This window comes from Lonchura striata, chromosome 29 (assembly GCF_050655825.1).
Source record: "Lonchura striata isolate lonStrDom1 chromosome 29, ASM5065582v1, whole genome shotgun sequence".
NCBI classification, from domain to species: Eukaryota; Metazoa; Chordata; class Aves; order Passeriformes; family Estrildidae; genus Lonchura; species Lonchura striata.
In genome coordinates this window covers 1510110-1526351 of record NC_140731.1, presented here as the reverse complement: position 1 = coordinate 1526351, position 16242 = coordinate 1510110, and the positions used below count along the sequence as shown (strand labels likewise).

Here is a 16242-nt window from a genome sequence, read left to right as displayed (position 1 = left end):
ATATCCAAACCTCACCCAAATCATCCCAAACCACCCCAAATCCACCCCAAAAAACCCCAAATCTACCCTAAACCACCCCAAATATCCAAACCTCACCCAAATCATCCCAAAAAACCCCAAATCATCCCAAACCACCCCAAATCCACCCCAAACCGCCCCAAATATCCAAACCTCACCCAAATCATCCCAAATCACCCCAAATCCACCCTAAACCACCCCAAAACCATCCCAAACCCCAAATCTGGGGGAATTTTATGGATTTTTCTCCCTTTTTCACCCCAAACCATCCCAAACCCCAAATCTGGGGGAATTTTATGGATTTTTCTCCCTTTTTCACCCCAAACCATCGCAAACCCCAAATCTGGGGGAATTTTATGGATTTTTCTCCCTTTTTCACCCCAAACCATCCCAAACCCCAAATTTGGGGGAATTTTATGGATTTTTCTCCCTTTTTCACCCCAAATCACCCCAAACCCCAAATTTGGGGGAATTTTATGGATTTTTCTCCCTTTTTCACCCCAAATCACCCCAAATCCCAAATCTGGGGGAATTTTATGGATTTTTCTCCCTTTTTCACCCCAAACCACCCCAAACCCCAAATTTGGGGGAATTTTATGGATTTTTCTCCCTTTTTCACCCCAAATCACCCCAAATCCCAAATCTGGGGGAATTTTATGGATTTTTCTCCCTTTTTCACCCCAAATCACCCCAAATCCCAAATCTGGGGGAATTTTATGGGATTTTCTCCCTTTTTCACCCCAAACCATCCCAAACCCCAAATCTGGGGGAATTTTATGGGATTTTCTCCCTTTTTCACCCCAAATCACCCCAAATCCCAAATCTGGGGGAATTTTATGGGATTTTCTCCCTTTTTCACCCCAAACCATCCCAAACCCCAAATTTGGGGAAATTTTATGGATTTTTCTCCCTTTTTCACCCCAAATCACCCCAAATCCCAAATCTGGGGGAATTTTATGGATTTTTCTCCCTTTTTCACCCCAAACCATCCCAAACCCCAAATCTGGGGGAATTTTATGGATTTTTCTCCCTTTTTCACCCCAAACCATCCCAAACCCCAAATCTGGGGGAATTTTATGGATTTTTCTCCCTTTTTCACCCCAAACCATCCCAAACCCCAAATCTGGGGGAATTTTATGGATTTTTCTCCCTTTTTCACCCCAAACCATCCCAAACCCCAAATTTGGGGGAATTTTATGGATTTTTCTCCCTTTTTCACCCCCAACCATCCCAAACCCCAAATTTGGGGGAATTTTCTGGGATTTTCTCCCTTCTCCAGGTCCTGGGCCGGCCCCCACTTGAGATTTGGGGGAATTTTGGGGGATTTTGGTTCCTGATCCTTGGTCTGGGCTCTCCCCTCACCCCAAATCCCCTCCCGCTGTTCCCCATCGGATTTTGGGTGAATTTTACCGAATTTTTGGTCCTTTATCCCTGGCCTGAGTTAACCCTTTGCCTTCCCACTCATCCCCGTCAGATTTTGGGGGAATTTTATGGGATTTTTGGTGTTTTATCCCTGCCCTGAGCTCTCCCTCACCCCAAATCCCCTCCCAGTGTTCCCCATCGGATTTTGGGTGAATTTTACGGGATTTCTGGTCCTTTATCCCTGGCCTGGGCTCTCCCCTCACCCTCCCACTGTTTCCCATCAGATTTTGGGTGAATTTTAAGGGATTTTCGCTCCCTTTTCCCTGCTCTGAGTTAACCCTTCACCCCCAGTCTCCCTCCCACTCACCCCCATAATATTTTGGGGGATTTTTATGGAATTTTCACTCTTTCATCCCAGGTCTGAATCTTACCTAAATCTTGCCCTAAATCTTACCCTCACCCACTCTTCCCCATCGGATTTTGGGTGAATTTTACCGAATTTTTGGTCCTTTATCCCTGCCCTGAGCTCTCCTCTCGCCCCAAACCCCCTCCCGCTGTTCTCTACCCCAATTTGGGTGAATTTTAAGGGATTTTCGCTCTTTTATCCCTGCTCTGAGTTAACCCCTCACCCCAAATCTCCCTCCCCCTCATCTCCATCACAATTTGGGGGAATTTTACGACACTTTTGGTCCTTTATCCCCGGCCTGGCCTTCCCCTCACCCTCCCACTGGTTCCCATCACAATTTGGGGGAATTTTATGGAATTTTCACTCCCTTGTCCCTGGCCCGAGTTAACCCCTTGCCTTCCCACTCATCCCCATCAGATTTTGGGTGAATTTTACGGAATTTTTACTCTTTTATCCCTGGTCTGAGTTAACCCCTCACCCCAAATCCCCTCCCACTCTTCCCCATCAGATTTTGGGTGAATTTTATGGAATTTTTCCTCTTTTTTCCCAGGTTGGGCAGCTCCTCTGACCCAAACCTCCCTCCCCCGATCTCCATCCCAATTTGGGTGAATTTCAGGGAATTTTCAGTCCCTAATCCAGTCCCTGAGCTCTCTCCTCACCCTCCCACCCTTCTCCATCCCAATTTGGGTGAATTTCATGGAATTTTCACTCTTTTACCCCAGGTTGAGCAGCTCCCCTGACCCAAACCTCCCTCCCCCCGATCTCCATCCCAATTTGGGTGAATTTCATGGGGTTTTCGCTCTTTTACCCCTGCCCCGAGCTCTGCCCTCTCCCTCCCGCCCTCCTCCATCGCAATTTGGGTGACTTTCATGGGGTTTTCACTGTTTTATCCCAGGTTGGGCAGCTCCCCTGACCCAAACCTCCCTCCCGCCCTCCTCCATCCCAATTTGGGTGACTTTCATGGGGTTTTCGCTGTTTTACCCCTGCCCCGAGCTGTGCCCTCTCCCTCCCGCCCTCCTCCATCCCAATTTGGGTGACTTTCATGGAATTTTCACTCTTTTACCCCTGCCCCGAGCTCTGCCCTCTCCCTCCCGCCCTCCTCCATCCCAATTTGGGTGACTTTCATGGGGTTTTCGCTGTTTTACCCCTGCCCCGAGCTCTGCCCTCTCCCTCCCTCTGATCTCCATCCCAATTTGGGTGACTTTCATGGAATTTTCACTCTTTTACCCCTGCCCCGAGCTGTGCCCTCTCCCTCCCGCCCTCCTCCATCCCAATTTGGGTGACTTTCATGGAATTTTCACTCTTTTACCCCTGCCCCGAGCTCTGCCCTCTCCCTCCCTCTGATCTCCATCCCAATTTGGGTGAATTTCATGGGGTTTTCACTGTTTTACCCCTGCCCCGAGCTCTGCCCTCTCCCTCCCGCCCTCCTCCATCCCAATTTGGGTGACTTTCATGGAATTTTCACTCTTTTATCGCTGTCCCGAGCTCTGCCCTCTCCCTCCCGCCCTCCTCCATCCCAATTTGGGTGACTTTCATGGAATTTTCACTCTTTTACCCCTGCCCCGAGCTCTGCCCTCTCCCTCCCGCCCTCCTCCATCCCAATTTGGGTGAATTTCAGGGAATTTTCACTCTTTTATCGCTGCCCCGAGCTCTGCCCTCTCCCTCCCGCCCTCCTCCATCCCAATTTGGGTGACTTTCATGGGGTTTTCGCTGTTTTACCCCTGCCCCGAGCTGTGCCCTCTCCCTCCCCCTGATCTCCATCCCAATTTGGGTGACTTTCATGGGGTTTTCACTCTTTTACCCCTGCCCCGAGCTCTGCCCTCTCCCTCCCCCTGATCTCCATCCCAATTTGGGTGACTTTCATGGAATTTTCACTCTTTTACCCCTGCCCCGAGCTGTGCCCTCTCCCTCCCGCCCTCCTCCATCCCAATTTGGGTGACTTTCATGGAATTTTCACTCTTTTACCCCTGCCCCGAGCTCTGCCCTCTCCCTCCCGCCCTCCTCCATCCCAATTTGGGTGACTTTCATGGAATTTTCACTCTTTTACCCCTGCCCCGAGCTGTGCCCTCTCCCTCCCGCCCTCCTCCATCCCAATTTGGGTGACTTTCATGGAATTTTCACTCTTTTACCCCTGCCCCGAGCTCTGCCCTCTCCCTCCCGCCCTCCTCCATCCCAATTTGGGTGACTTTCATGGGGTTTTCGCTGTTTTACCCCTGCCCCGAGCTCTGCCCTCTCCCTCCCTCTGATCTCCATCCCAATTTGGGTGACTTTCATGGAATTTTCACTCTTTTACCCCTGCCCCGAGCTGTGCCCTCTCCCTCCCGCCCTCCTCCATCCCAATTTGGGTGACTTTCATGGAATTTTCACTCTTTTACCCCTGCCCCGAGCTCTGCCCTCTCCCTCCCTCTGATCTCCATCCCAATTTGGGTGAATTTCATGGGGTTTTCACTGTTTTACCCCTGCCCCGAGCTCTGCCCTCTCCCTCCCGCCCTCCTCCATCCCAATTTGGGTGACTTTCATGGAATTTTCACTCTTTTATCGCTGTCCCGAGCTCTGCCCTCTCCCTCCCGCCCTCCTCCATCCCAATTTGGGTGACTTTCATGGAATTTTCACTCTTTTACCCCTGCCCCGAGCTCTGCCCTCTCCCTCCCGCCCTCCTCCATCCCAATTTGGGTGAATTTCAGGGAATTTTCACTCTTTTATCGCTGCCCCGAGCTCTGCCCTCTCCCTCCCGCCCTCCTCCATCCCAATTTGGGTGACTTTCATGGGGTTTTCGCTGTTTTACCCCTGCCCCGAGCTGTGCCCTCTCCCTCCCCCTGATCTCCATCCCAATTTGGGTGACTTTCATGGGGTTTTCACTCTTTTACCCCTGCCCCGAGCTCTGCCCTCTCCCTCCCCCTGATCTCCATCCCAATTTGGGTGACTTTCATGGAATTTTCACTCTTTTACCCCTGCCCCGAGCTGTGCCCTCTCCCTCCCGCCCTCCTCCATCCCAATTTGGGTGACTTTCATGGAATTTTCACTCTTTTACCCCTGCCCCGAGCTCTGCCCTCTCCCTCCCGCCCTCCTCCATCCCAATTTGGGTGACTTTCATGGAATTTTCACTCTTTTACCCCTGCCCCTAGCTGCGCCCTCTCCCTCCCCCGATCTCCATCCCAATTTGGGTGAATTTCGTGGGGTTTTCGCTGTTTTACCCCTGCCCCGAGCTCTGCCCTCTCCCTCCCGCCCTCCTCCAGCGCAGTCCCGGCGCATTTTCCGCCCCTCCCGCCGGCCGATCCGGGTCCCTCCGCGTCCCCTCTCCGCGCCTCCCCCCGCGCGTTTTGGGTGAATTTCGCTGCTTTTCGGGTTCCTGATCCGGGGCCCATCCGCCGGGCGGGATTGGCCGCGTCCGTCACATGGTGGGAGAAAGTCGACGGGGCGGCCGCGGGGAGGAGGGCTTTATGGAGCAGAAAAACGAGCCGGCGAGACAAATGATTTCCCACTCGCGAAATTAATGACCATGAGCTCCTATTTGATGGACTCGGGCTACGTGGAGCCCAAGTTCCCTCCGTGCGAGGAGTACTCGCAGGGTGATTTCATCCCCGAGCTCTACGGGCGCAGGGAGCCGGGCTGCCCGCAGCACCCCGCGGCTTTCGGGGCGTTCCCCGAGCGACCCCCGGGCTGCGGGCGAGGAGGAGGAGGAGGAGGAGGAGGAGGAGGAGGAGGAGGAGGAGGAAGGCAGCGCCTGGCCGACGAGCCGCCCGGGCCCTGCGCGCAGCCCGCGGCCGCGCCGGGCAAAGCGCCGCTGGTTTACCCCTGGATGAAGAAGATGCACGTGAGCAGCGGTAGGATTTTGGGGCGGAAAAAGCGAGTTTTGGGGTTGTCACCCACCCAACCCCCGGGGCCGGCCCGCCGCGGCTCCCGCGAGGGCCGGCAGAACTTCGGTGGTGCGTCGCCTCGCTGCGGAGAAATAAGTTCGGTTTTGGGGATGAGTTCCTTCATCATCCTCACTCTGACCCAAAATAACTTCATTTTTGGGGATGAGTTCCTTCATCATCCTCATTCTGACCTAAAATAACTTCATTTTTGGGGATGAGTTCCCTCATCATCCTCATTCTGACCTAAAATAACTTCATTTTTGGGGATGAGTTCCCTCATCATCCTAAAATAACTTCATTTTTGGGGATGAGTTCCTTCATCATCCTAAAATAACTTCATTTTTGGGGATGAGTTCCTTCATCATCCTCATTCTGACCCAAAATAACTTCATTTTTGGGGATGAGTTCCTTCATCATCCTCACTCTGACCTAAAATAACTTCACTTTTGGGGCTGAGTTCCTTCATCACCCTCACTCTGACCTAAAATAACTTCATTTTTGGGGATGAGTTCCCTCATCATCCTAAAATAACTTCATTTTTGGGGATGAGTTCCTTCATCATCCTCATTCTGACCCAAAATAACTTCATTTTTGGGGATGAGTTCCCTCATCATCCTAAAATAACTTCATTTTTGGGGATGAGTTCCTTCATCATCCTCATTCTGACCCAAAATAACTTCATTTTTGGGGCTGAGTTCCCTCATCATCCTCATTCTGACCTAAAATAACTTCATTTTTGGGGCTGAGTTCCTTCATCATCCTCACTCTGACCTAAAATAACTTCATTTTTGGGGATGAGTTCCCTCATCATCCTAAAATAACTTCATTTTTGGGGATGAGTTCCTTCATCATCCTCATTCTGACCTAAAATAACTTCATTTTTGGGGATGAGTTCCCTCATCATCCTAAAATAACTTCATTTTTGGGGCTGAGTTCCTTCATCACCCTAAATAACTTCATTTTTGGGGCTGAGTTCCTTCATCACCCTAAATAACTTCATTTTTGGGGCTGAGTTCCCTCATCATCCTCACTCTGACCCAAAATAATTTCATTTTTGGGACTGAGTTCCCTCCTCATCCTAAAATAACTTCATTTTTGGGGCTGAGTTCCTTCATCATCCTCACTGTACTCAAAAATAACTTCACTTTTATCTCTCCTTTGACTTCCCCCATCATCTTCACTCTACTTAAAAATAAATTCATTTTTGGGACTGAGTTCCTTTATCATCCTCACTAGTCAAAAATAACTTTATTTTTACCTCTGATTTCCCTCCTCATCCTCACTCTACTCAAAAATAACTTAATTTTAATCTCTCCTTTGATTTCCTTCATCATCCTCACTCTGCCCCAAAATAAATTTATTTTTATCTCTCCTTTGGGTTCCTTCATCATCCTCACTCTGCCCCAAAATAAATTTATTTTTATCTCTCCTTTGGGTTCCTTCATCATCCTCACTCTTCCCAAAAATAAATTTATTTCCACCTCTGCCTTAGATTTCCCTCCCACCCTCACTTTCTAATAAATAACTTTATTTTTACCCCTGATTTCCCTCCCACCCTCACTTTCTAATAAATAATTTTATTTTCTGCTCCTCTGCCTCTGCATCCTCTCCGTCACCCCTCACTCCGTTCCCTGCCCAAAAATTAACTTTTTATTTTGATTTCCTGTGATATCCGCCTGATATCCGTCCTCACCTTCTTCTCCTCTGGAAAAGAACTTTATTTCTTCTGAAAATAAATTTATTTCTTCAGAAAAATAAATTTATTTATTATAAAAAAACCCACTTTATTTCTTCAGAAAAATAAATTTATTTATTTGAAAAAAACTTTATTTCTTCTGAAAAATAAATTTATTTCTTCTGAAAAATGAAATTATTTATTTAAAAAACCCCTTTATTTCTTCTGAAAAATAACTTTATTTCTTCTGAAAAATAAATTTATTTATTAAAAAAACCCCGTTATTTCTTCTGAAAATAACTTTATTTCCCCTCTGATTTCCTGCACCATCCTCTCTCTATTCTCTGCTAAAAAATAACTTTATTTTCTGCTCCTCTGCCTTTGATTTCCCTCCCCATCCTCATTTTGTCCCGGCTAAAAAAAAAAACTTTATTTTTGCCTTTGATTTCCCTGCCCATCCCCACTTTATTCTTATTAAAAATTCACTTTATTCTCACCCCTGTACCTGATTTCCTGCACCATCCTCGCTCTATTTTCAATTAAAAATTCACTTTATTTCCACCCCTGTACCTGATTTCCCTCCCCACCTTCACTTAATTATTATTATTATTAAAAATTCACTTTATTTCCACCCCCGTACCTGATTTCTCTCCCCATTCTCGCTCTATTTTCAATTAAAAATTCCCTTTATTCCCATTTTCCCTCCACTAAAAATACTTTTATTTTCACCCTGCCCGCCCTCGCTGGATTTCCCATCCAAAATTCCCTTTTTTTTCCTCTTTTCCCGCCGCATCCTCGCTCCGATCCCGCTGTGAAATTCCGGTTTTTGCCCCCCGGGCCCCATTTCCGCGGCGCCAAAATTGGGATTTTTGGGCATTTCCCGGCTCAAATAACGCTCAAATAATGCAAATAATGCAAATAATGCAAATAATTCAAATAATGCAAAAAATTCAAATAACGTAAATAATTCAAATAATGCAAATAATTCAAATAACTCAAATAATTCAAATAATGCAAATAACTCAAATAATGCAAATAATGCAAATAATGCAAATAATGCAAATAATGCAAATAATGCAAATAATGCAAAAAATTCAAATAACGTAAATAATTCAAATAATGCAAATAATGCAAATAATGCAAATAATGCAAATAATAATTTAAAAAATTCAAATAATTGAAATAATTGGCGTAATTGGCCTTTGCAGCCGGGGCAGCCCCGCCCGGCCGCTCCGCGCTGATTTTGGGTTTATTTAGCCGGGATTTGGGGTTTTCTTGGCGTGGTTGGGCTTTGTTTTGGGGCGGTTTAATTTGGTTTTTTTTTGGTTTTTTTGGTGTGTGTGTTGGGTTTTCTTCTATCCCATCCTTTATTTATTTTTGAAATTATATATTTTTTTAAATTTTTTTTTCTGTGTTGGGTTTTCTTCTCCTTCCTATCCCATCCTTTATTTATTTTTATTTATTAGAATTTTAATTTTCCCGGCTTTTCCTGTGTTGGGTTTTCTTCTCTTCCCCTTCCCATACTTTATTTATTTTTTAAATTATAATTTTTTTTAATTTTCTTTTCCTGTGTTGGGTTTTCTTCTCTTCCCCTTCCCATACTTTATTTATTTTTTAAATTATAATTTTTTTAAATTTTCTTTTTCTGTGTTGGGTTTTCTTCTCTTCCCCTTCCCGTCCTTTATTTATTTTTTTATTGTAATTTTAGTTTTTTCGGTATTTTTCCTCTGTTGGGTTTTCTTCTCCTTCCTTTCCCCTCCTTTTATTTATTTTAATTATAATTTTAATTTTTTTGGTTTTTTTTCTGTGTTGGGTTTTCTTCTCCTTCCCTTCCCATCCTTTATTTATTTATTTAAATTCTAATTTTAACTTTTTATATTTTTTTTCTGTGTTGGGTTTTCTCCTCTCCGCCCTTTAAATTTTTTTTTATTACAATTTAAATTTTTCCGCTTTTTCTTCCATTGGGTTTTCTTCTCCTTCCCTTCCAGTCCTTTATTTATTTTTAATTATAATTTAAATTTTTCCGGATTTTTTTTTCCTGTTGGTTTTCTTCTCCTTTCCTTCCTTTATTTATTTTTAAAACTGTAATTTAATTTTTTCCACTTTTTCTTCCATTGGGTTCTCTTCTCTCTCCCTCCCCTTTCCTTCTTTATTTATTTATTTTTTAAATTTTATTTTTTTTCATGTGTGTTGGGTTTTCTTCTTCTCCCTTCCTTTCTTAATTATTTATTTTTTTAATTTTAATTTGTTTCTGCCTTGATTTTGTCCATTGCGTTTCTCCTTTTCTTCCTTATTTATTTATTTTTTAATTTTAATTTTTCCACTTTTTTCCTCTGCTGGGCTTTTTTCTCCTTCTCCTTTCCATCCGTATTTATTTATTTTTTAATTTAATTTTTCCGGGTTTTTTGTCTGTTGGGTTTTCTTCTCTTCCTTTTCTTTTTTCTTTATTTTTTTAAATTTTAATTCACTTTTCTGTTTTTTATCAATCGGGTTTTCGTTCTTCTCCTTTCCTTTCTAATTCATTTTTTGAATTTTAATTTTTCCGGATTTTTTGTCCATTGCGTTTTCTCCCCCTTCTCCTTCCCGCCCTCAATTTATTTATTTTTAATTTATTTTTTCCTGATTTTTATTCTGTTCATTGAGTTTTCTTCTCCTTTTCTTCCTTTCTTTATTTTTAATTTTTTCCCACTTTTATTTTGTCCGTTGGGTTTTCTTCTCCTCTCCGTCCTTTGTTTATTTAATTTATTTTATTTTAATTTATTTTTTCCTCTGTTGATTTTTTTCCTCTTTCTCCTTTCCTTCTTTCATTTATTTTTTTTTTTATTTTTTTTTTCCGCTTTTTTTCCCTCTGTTTTCTTCTCCTTTATATATTTAATTTTTTTCATATGCGATTTTTTTTTTGTTTCCTTCCTTTATTTCTTTCCCGGCTTTTTTGGCCTTGTTTTCTTTTATTTTTATTTATTTCTTTTCGGTGCTAATTTTTATTTATTTAAATTCTTTCTGGTTTCTTTTTTCCTTCTCTTGTTCTCTCTCCCCGCTGTGCTTTTCTCTGTTCATTTATTTATTTTTGTGAGGTTTTCTCCCCTTTATTCCATTTCTTTGGTGTCTTTTTTTTTACTTATTTGACTTCTTTGATCCTTTTTTTTTTTTGTTAATCTGAATATTTGCTGTGTTTTTCTGTTTATTTGGTTATTTGCTGTGGTTCTTGCCCCGTTGATTCCATTTTTTTTTTTGCCTTTTGATTCTGCTTATTTATTAATTTATTCATATTTATTTTATGTATTTAAAACATTTTAAATTATTTTTGCCGCTTTTTTTTTTTTTTAATTAGCCTGATTCTCTTAACCTGATTTTTTGCCTATTAATTTTCCTGTTAAACTGAGTTTTTGGCGTGTTTTTTTTTTCTTTCCTGTTTTTTTCCTCTTTACCTCATTTTTTCCCCCTATTTTTCTTTTCTCATTTTTCAACCTCATTTCTCTCTGCATTTTTTGCCCGTTTTTTCCATGTTTACCCTCATTTTTCCTCGGTTCCTTTTCCTGACTCTTTTCCACTCTTCCTTTTCCCTTAACCGGATTTTTCCCTGTTTACCTCCTTTTTTCCCTGTTTATCTTTTTTTCCTGTTAATCCGATTTTTTTCGTATTTTTCCCTCATTAACATGATTTTTTTTGTGTGTGTTTTTTTGGGTTTTTGTGTTTTTTTTTTTTTATTAATTTGATCTTCCCTATCCTATTTTTCACTCTTTCCCCCCCTTTCCCCCGATTTATTCACTTTTATTTCCCCTTTATCCCCCTTTATTTTCCCCTTATTTCCGCGTTTATTCCTCTTTTTTCCCCCTTTATTTCCACCTTTATCCCCCATATATGTTTTCCTTTTCCTCCTTTTTCCCCCCATAAATTTTTCTATTTTCCCCCCTTTATTCCCCCTTTTTCCCCCTATAAATTTTTCTCTTTTCCCCCCTTTATTCCCCCTTTTTCCCCCTATAAATTTTTATCTTTTCCCCCCTTTATTCCCCTTTTTCCCCCCTATAATTTTCCCCTTTTCCCCTTTTTTCCCCCATACATTTTTCCTTTTCCCCCCTTATCCCCTTTCCCCCATAATTTCCCTTTTCCCCCCTTTTTCCCCCCTTTCCCCCCCCATATTTTCCCCCATTTTCCCCATAAATTTTTCATTTTTCCCCCACAATTTTCCCCATTTTCCCCCTATAATTCCCCCCATAATTCCCAAATTCTCCCCCTATATTTCCCCCCTTTTTTCCTCCTTTTTTCCCCTTTTCCCCCCATAATTTCCCCCTTTTCCCCCCTTTTTCCCCCTTTTCCTCCACCTTTTCCCTCCTTTTTTACCCCTTTCACCCCCTATCATTCCCCCCTATAATTCCCCATTTTTTCCCTCTATATTTTTCCCCCTTCCCTGCATATTTCCTTCCTTTCCCCACATATTTCCCCCTTTTTCCCTCACCCTTTCCCCCCTTTCCCCCCTATAATTCCCCCCTATAATTCCTCTCTTTTTCCCCATTCCCCCCTATAATTTCCCCCCATAATTTCCCCCTTTTTCCCCTTTTCCCCCTATAAAATTCCCCAATTTCTCCCCTATAATTTCCCCCCTTTTCCCCCCATTCCCCCCCATAATTCCCCCTATAATTCCCCATCCCCCCCACTATAATTTCACCCTTTTTCCCCTTTTCCCCCTATAATTCCCCCCTTTTCCCCCATAATTCCCCCATTTCGCCCCCTTTTCCCCCTATAATTCCCCCCTACAATTTCCCCCTTTTTCCCCCTTTCCCCCCTATAATTCCCCCTCTTTCCCCCTATAACCCCTCATTTCCCCCCTGTAATTTTCCCCCTATAATCCCCCCATTTCCCCCCCATTTCCCCCCATAACCCCCCGCTTCCCCCTATAATTCCCCCCTACAATTCCCCCCTTTTTCCCCCATATTTTGCCCCCCTTTTTCCTCTTTTCCCCCCTATAATCCCCCATTTATCTCCTTTTCCCCCTATAATTTCCCCTCTTTTTCCCCCTATAATTTCCCCCATTTTTCCCCCTATTATCCCCCTTTTCCCCCTATAATTTCCCCTCTTTTTCCCCCTATAATTTCCCCCCTTTTCCCCCCTATTTCCCCCCGTTTCCCCCCTACATTTCCCCCCCTTTTTCCTCTTTTCCCCCCTATAACCCCCCGTTTTCCCCCGTGTTTCCCCTACAATTTCCCCCCTATAACCCCATTTCCCCCCCTTCCCCCCGACAATTTCCCCCTCTTTTTCCTCCTATAACCCCCCTTTTCCCCCCATAATTTCCTCCCTTTTCCCCCCATGATTTCCCCCCTTTTCCCCCCATAATTTCCCCCCTTTTCCCCCATAACTTCCCCCCTTTTCCCCCCTATAACCCCCCGTTTTCTCCCGTGTTTCCTTTACAATTTCCCCCCTGTAACCCCCGTTCCCCCCCTTTCCCCCCTATAATTTCCCCCTCTTTTTCCCCCATAACCTCCCGCTTCCCCCTATCATTTCCCCCCCTTTTCCCCCCTGTAACCCCCATTTTCTCCCGTGTTTCCCCCCCAATTTCCTCCCCAATTTCCCCCTCCATTTCCCCCTGTAATCCCCGTTTCCCCCCCAATTTCCCCCTCAATCTCCCCCTGTAACCCCCGTTTTCTCCCGTGTTTCCTCCCTAATTTCCCCCCTAATTTCCCCCCCGTTTTCTCCCGCGCTTCCCCCCCAATTTCCCCCTCAATCTCCCCCCTGTTCCCCCCGTTTTCTCCCGTGTTTCTCCCCCAAATTTCCCCCCAATTTCCCCCCAATTTCCCCCCAATTTCTCCCCTTTTCCCGCAATTTCCCCCCAATTCCCCCCTAATTTCCCCCCCAATTTCCCCCTTAATTTCCCCCCCGTTTTCTCCCGCGTTCCTCCCCAATTTCCCCCCCAATTTCCCCCCGTTTTCTCCCGCGTTCCCCCCCAATTCCCCCCCAATTTCCCCCCCGTTTTCTCCCGCGTTTCCCCCCCAATTTCCCCCCAATTTCCCCCCAATTTCCCCCCAATTTCCCCCCAAATTTCCCCCCAATTTCCCCCCCAATTTCCCCCCAAATTTTCCCCCCAATTTCCCCCCCGTTTTCTCCCGCGTTTCCCCCCAATTTCTCCCCAATTTCTCCCCAATTTCCCCCCAATTTCCCCCCGTTTTCTCCCGCGTTCCCCCCAATTTCCCCCCGTTTTCTCCCGTGTTTCCCCCACAATTTCCCCCACAATTTCCCCCCTAATTTCCCCCCCAATTTCCCCCCCGTTTCCCCCCCAATTTCCCCCCCAATTTCCCCCCTAATTTCCCCCCCAATTCCCCCCCTTTTCCCCTCAATCCCCCCGTAACCCCCGTTTTCTCCCGCGTTCCTCCCCAATTTCCCCCCCAATTTCCCCCCCGTTTCCCCCCCAATTTCCCCCCTAATTTCCCCCCCGTTTCCCCCCCAATTTCCCCCCGAATTTCCCCCCAATTTCCCCCCGTTTTCTCCCGCGTTCCCCCTAATTTCCCCCCCGTTTCCCCCCTAATTTCCCCCCCAAATTCCCCCCTTTCCCCCTCAATCCCCGTAACCCCGTGTCCCCCGGCAGTGAACCCCACCTTCGCGGGCCCCGAGCCGAAGCGCTCCCGCACGGCGTACACGCGGCAGCAGGTGCTGGAGCTGGAGAAGGAGTTCCACTACAACCGCTACCTGACCCGGCGGCGCCGCATCGAGATCGCGCACTCGCTGGGCCTGAGCGAGCGGCAGATCAAGATCTGGTTCCAGAACCGCCGCATGAAGTGGAAGAAGGATCACCGGCTGCCCAACACCAAGAGCCGCGGAAGCGCCGCGCCCGCGGAGCCGCCGCCGCCCGCGGAGCCGCCGCGGCCCGAGCACCTGACGCGCCTGTGACGGACGGGGCGGCTCGGCAGAGCGCCGGGACCGGAGCCCGGGTTTCGGCGGGGGTTAGGGCGGAAAGCGGGAATTCTCACCGGTTTCTGCCGGGGTTAGAGCGGAAAGTGGGAATTCCCAGCGGTTTCTGCCCGGGGTTACGGAGGAAAGTGGGAATTCTCACCGGTTTCTGCCCGGGGCCACGGCGGAAAGTGGGAATTCTCACAGTTTTCTGCCGGGGTTAGAGCGGAAAGTGGGAATTCCCAGCGGTTTCTGCCCGGGGTTAGAGCGGAAAGTGGGAATTCTCACCGGTTTCTGCCCGGGGCCACGGCGGAAAGTGGGAATTCTCACAGTTTTCTGCCGGGGTTAGAGCGGAAAGTGGGAATTCCCAGCGGTTTCTGCCGGGGTTAGAGCGGAAAGTGGGAATTCCCAGCGGTTTCTGCCGGGGTTAGAGCGGAAAGTGGGAATTCCCAGCGGTTTCTGCCGGGGTTAGAGCGGAAAGTGGGAATTCCCAGCGGTTTCTGCCGGGGTTAGAGCGGAAAGTGCCGGGAATTCTCACCGGTTTCTGCCCGGGGTTACAGCGGAAATCGGGAATTCTCACCGGTTTCTGCCGGGGTTACGGCGGAAAGTGGGAATTCTCACCGGTTTCTGCCCGGGGTTACGGCGGAAATCGGGAATTCTCACCGGTTTCTGCCGGGGTTACGGCGGAAAGTGGGAATTCTCACCGGTTTCTGCCGGGGTTACAGCGGAAAGTGCCGGGAATTCTCACCGGTTTCTGCGGGGCCACGGCGGAAAGTGGGAATTCCCAGCGGTTTCTGCCGGGGTTAGAGCGGAAAGTGCCGGGAAATTCGGAGTTTTCTGCGCGGGGTTAGAGCGGAAATTCAGAATTTTCACCGTTTTCTGCCCGGGGTTAGAGCGGAAAGTGGGAATTCCCAGCGGTTTCGGCGGGGCCACGGCGGAAAGTGGGAATTCTCACCGGTTTCTGCCGGGGTTACAGCGGAAAGTGCCGGGAATTCTCAGCGGTTTCGGCGGGGCCACGGCGGAAAGTGGGAATTCTCACCGGTTTCTGCCGGGGTTAGAGCGGAAAGTGCCGGGAAATTCGGAGTTTTCTGCCCGGGGTTAGAGCGGAAAGTGCCGGGAATTCCCAGCGGTTTCGGCGGGGCCACGGCGGAAAGTGGGAATTCTCACCGGTTTCTGCCCGGGGTTAGAGCGGAAAGTGCCGGGAATTCTCACCGGTTTCTGCCGGGGTTAGAGCGGAAAGTGCCGGGAATTCGGAGTTTTCTGCCTGGATTAGATCGGAAATTCAGAATTTTCACAGTTTTCTGCCCAGGGTTAGAGCGGAAATTCAGAATTTTCACCGTTTTCTGCCCGGGGTTAGAGCGGAAATTCAGAATTTTCACCGTTTTCTGCCCGGGGTTAGAGCGGAAAGTGCCGGGAAATTCGGAGTTTTCTGCGCGGGTTAGAGCGGAAATTCAGAATTTTCAGTTTTCTGCCCGGGGTTAGAGCGGAAATTCAGAATTTTCAGTTTTCTGCCCGGGGTTAGAGCGGAAATTCAGAATTTTCAGTTTTCTGCCCGGGGTTAGAGCGGAAATTCAGAATTTTCACCGTTTCCTGCGCGGGGTTAGAGCGGAAATTCGGAATTTTCACAGTTTTCTGCCGGGGTTAGAGCGGAAATTCAGAATTTTCACTGTTTTCTGCCCGGGGTTAGAGCGGAAATTCAGAATTTTCACAGTTTTCTGCCCGGGGTTAGAGCGGAAAATTCCAGGAAATTCGAAGTTTTCTGCCTGGGTTAGAGCGGGAATTCGGAATTTTCCCATTTTTCTGCCTCCGTTGTAGCGGAAAATTCCGATTTTTCTGTGCGGGATGGGAGGGAACGGGCAGGAAATTCCCAGTTTTCTGCCTCGGTTTTAGCGGAAAAGTCGGGAAATCCCGAGTTTTCTGCGCGGTTATAGCGGAAATTGGGAAAATTCAGATTTTTTTGCCTGGCTCGGAGTGAAAAAGTCCGAAAATTTCACGTTTTCTGTGCGGGTTATAGCGGGAAAGTCCGAAAATTCCGAGTTTTCTGC

General features: G+C 46.7%; 1 protein-coding gene across 1 annotated transcript; it reads left to right on the top strand.

Moving 5' to 3' along the window:
* The first annotated feature begins 5285 nt into the window (after positions 1-5285).
* Positions 5286-14715, top strand: HOXC4 (homeobox C4). The gene is made up of 2 exons (XM_085562745.1): positions 5286-5452; positions 13870-14715. Exons 1-2 carry the CDS (start codon positions 5286-5288, stop codon positions 14195-14197), a joined length of 495 nt encoding a protein of 164 aa, XP_085418871.1. The 3' UTR covers positions 14198-14715.
* The last annotated feature ends 1527 nt before the right edge of the window (positions 14716-16242 follow it).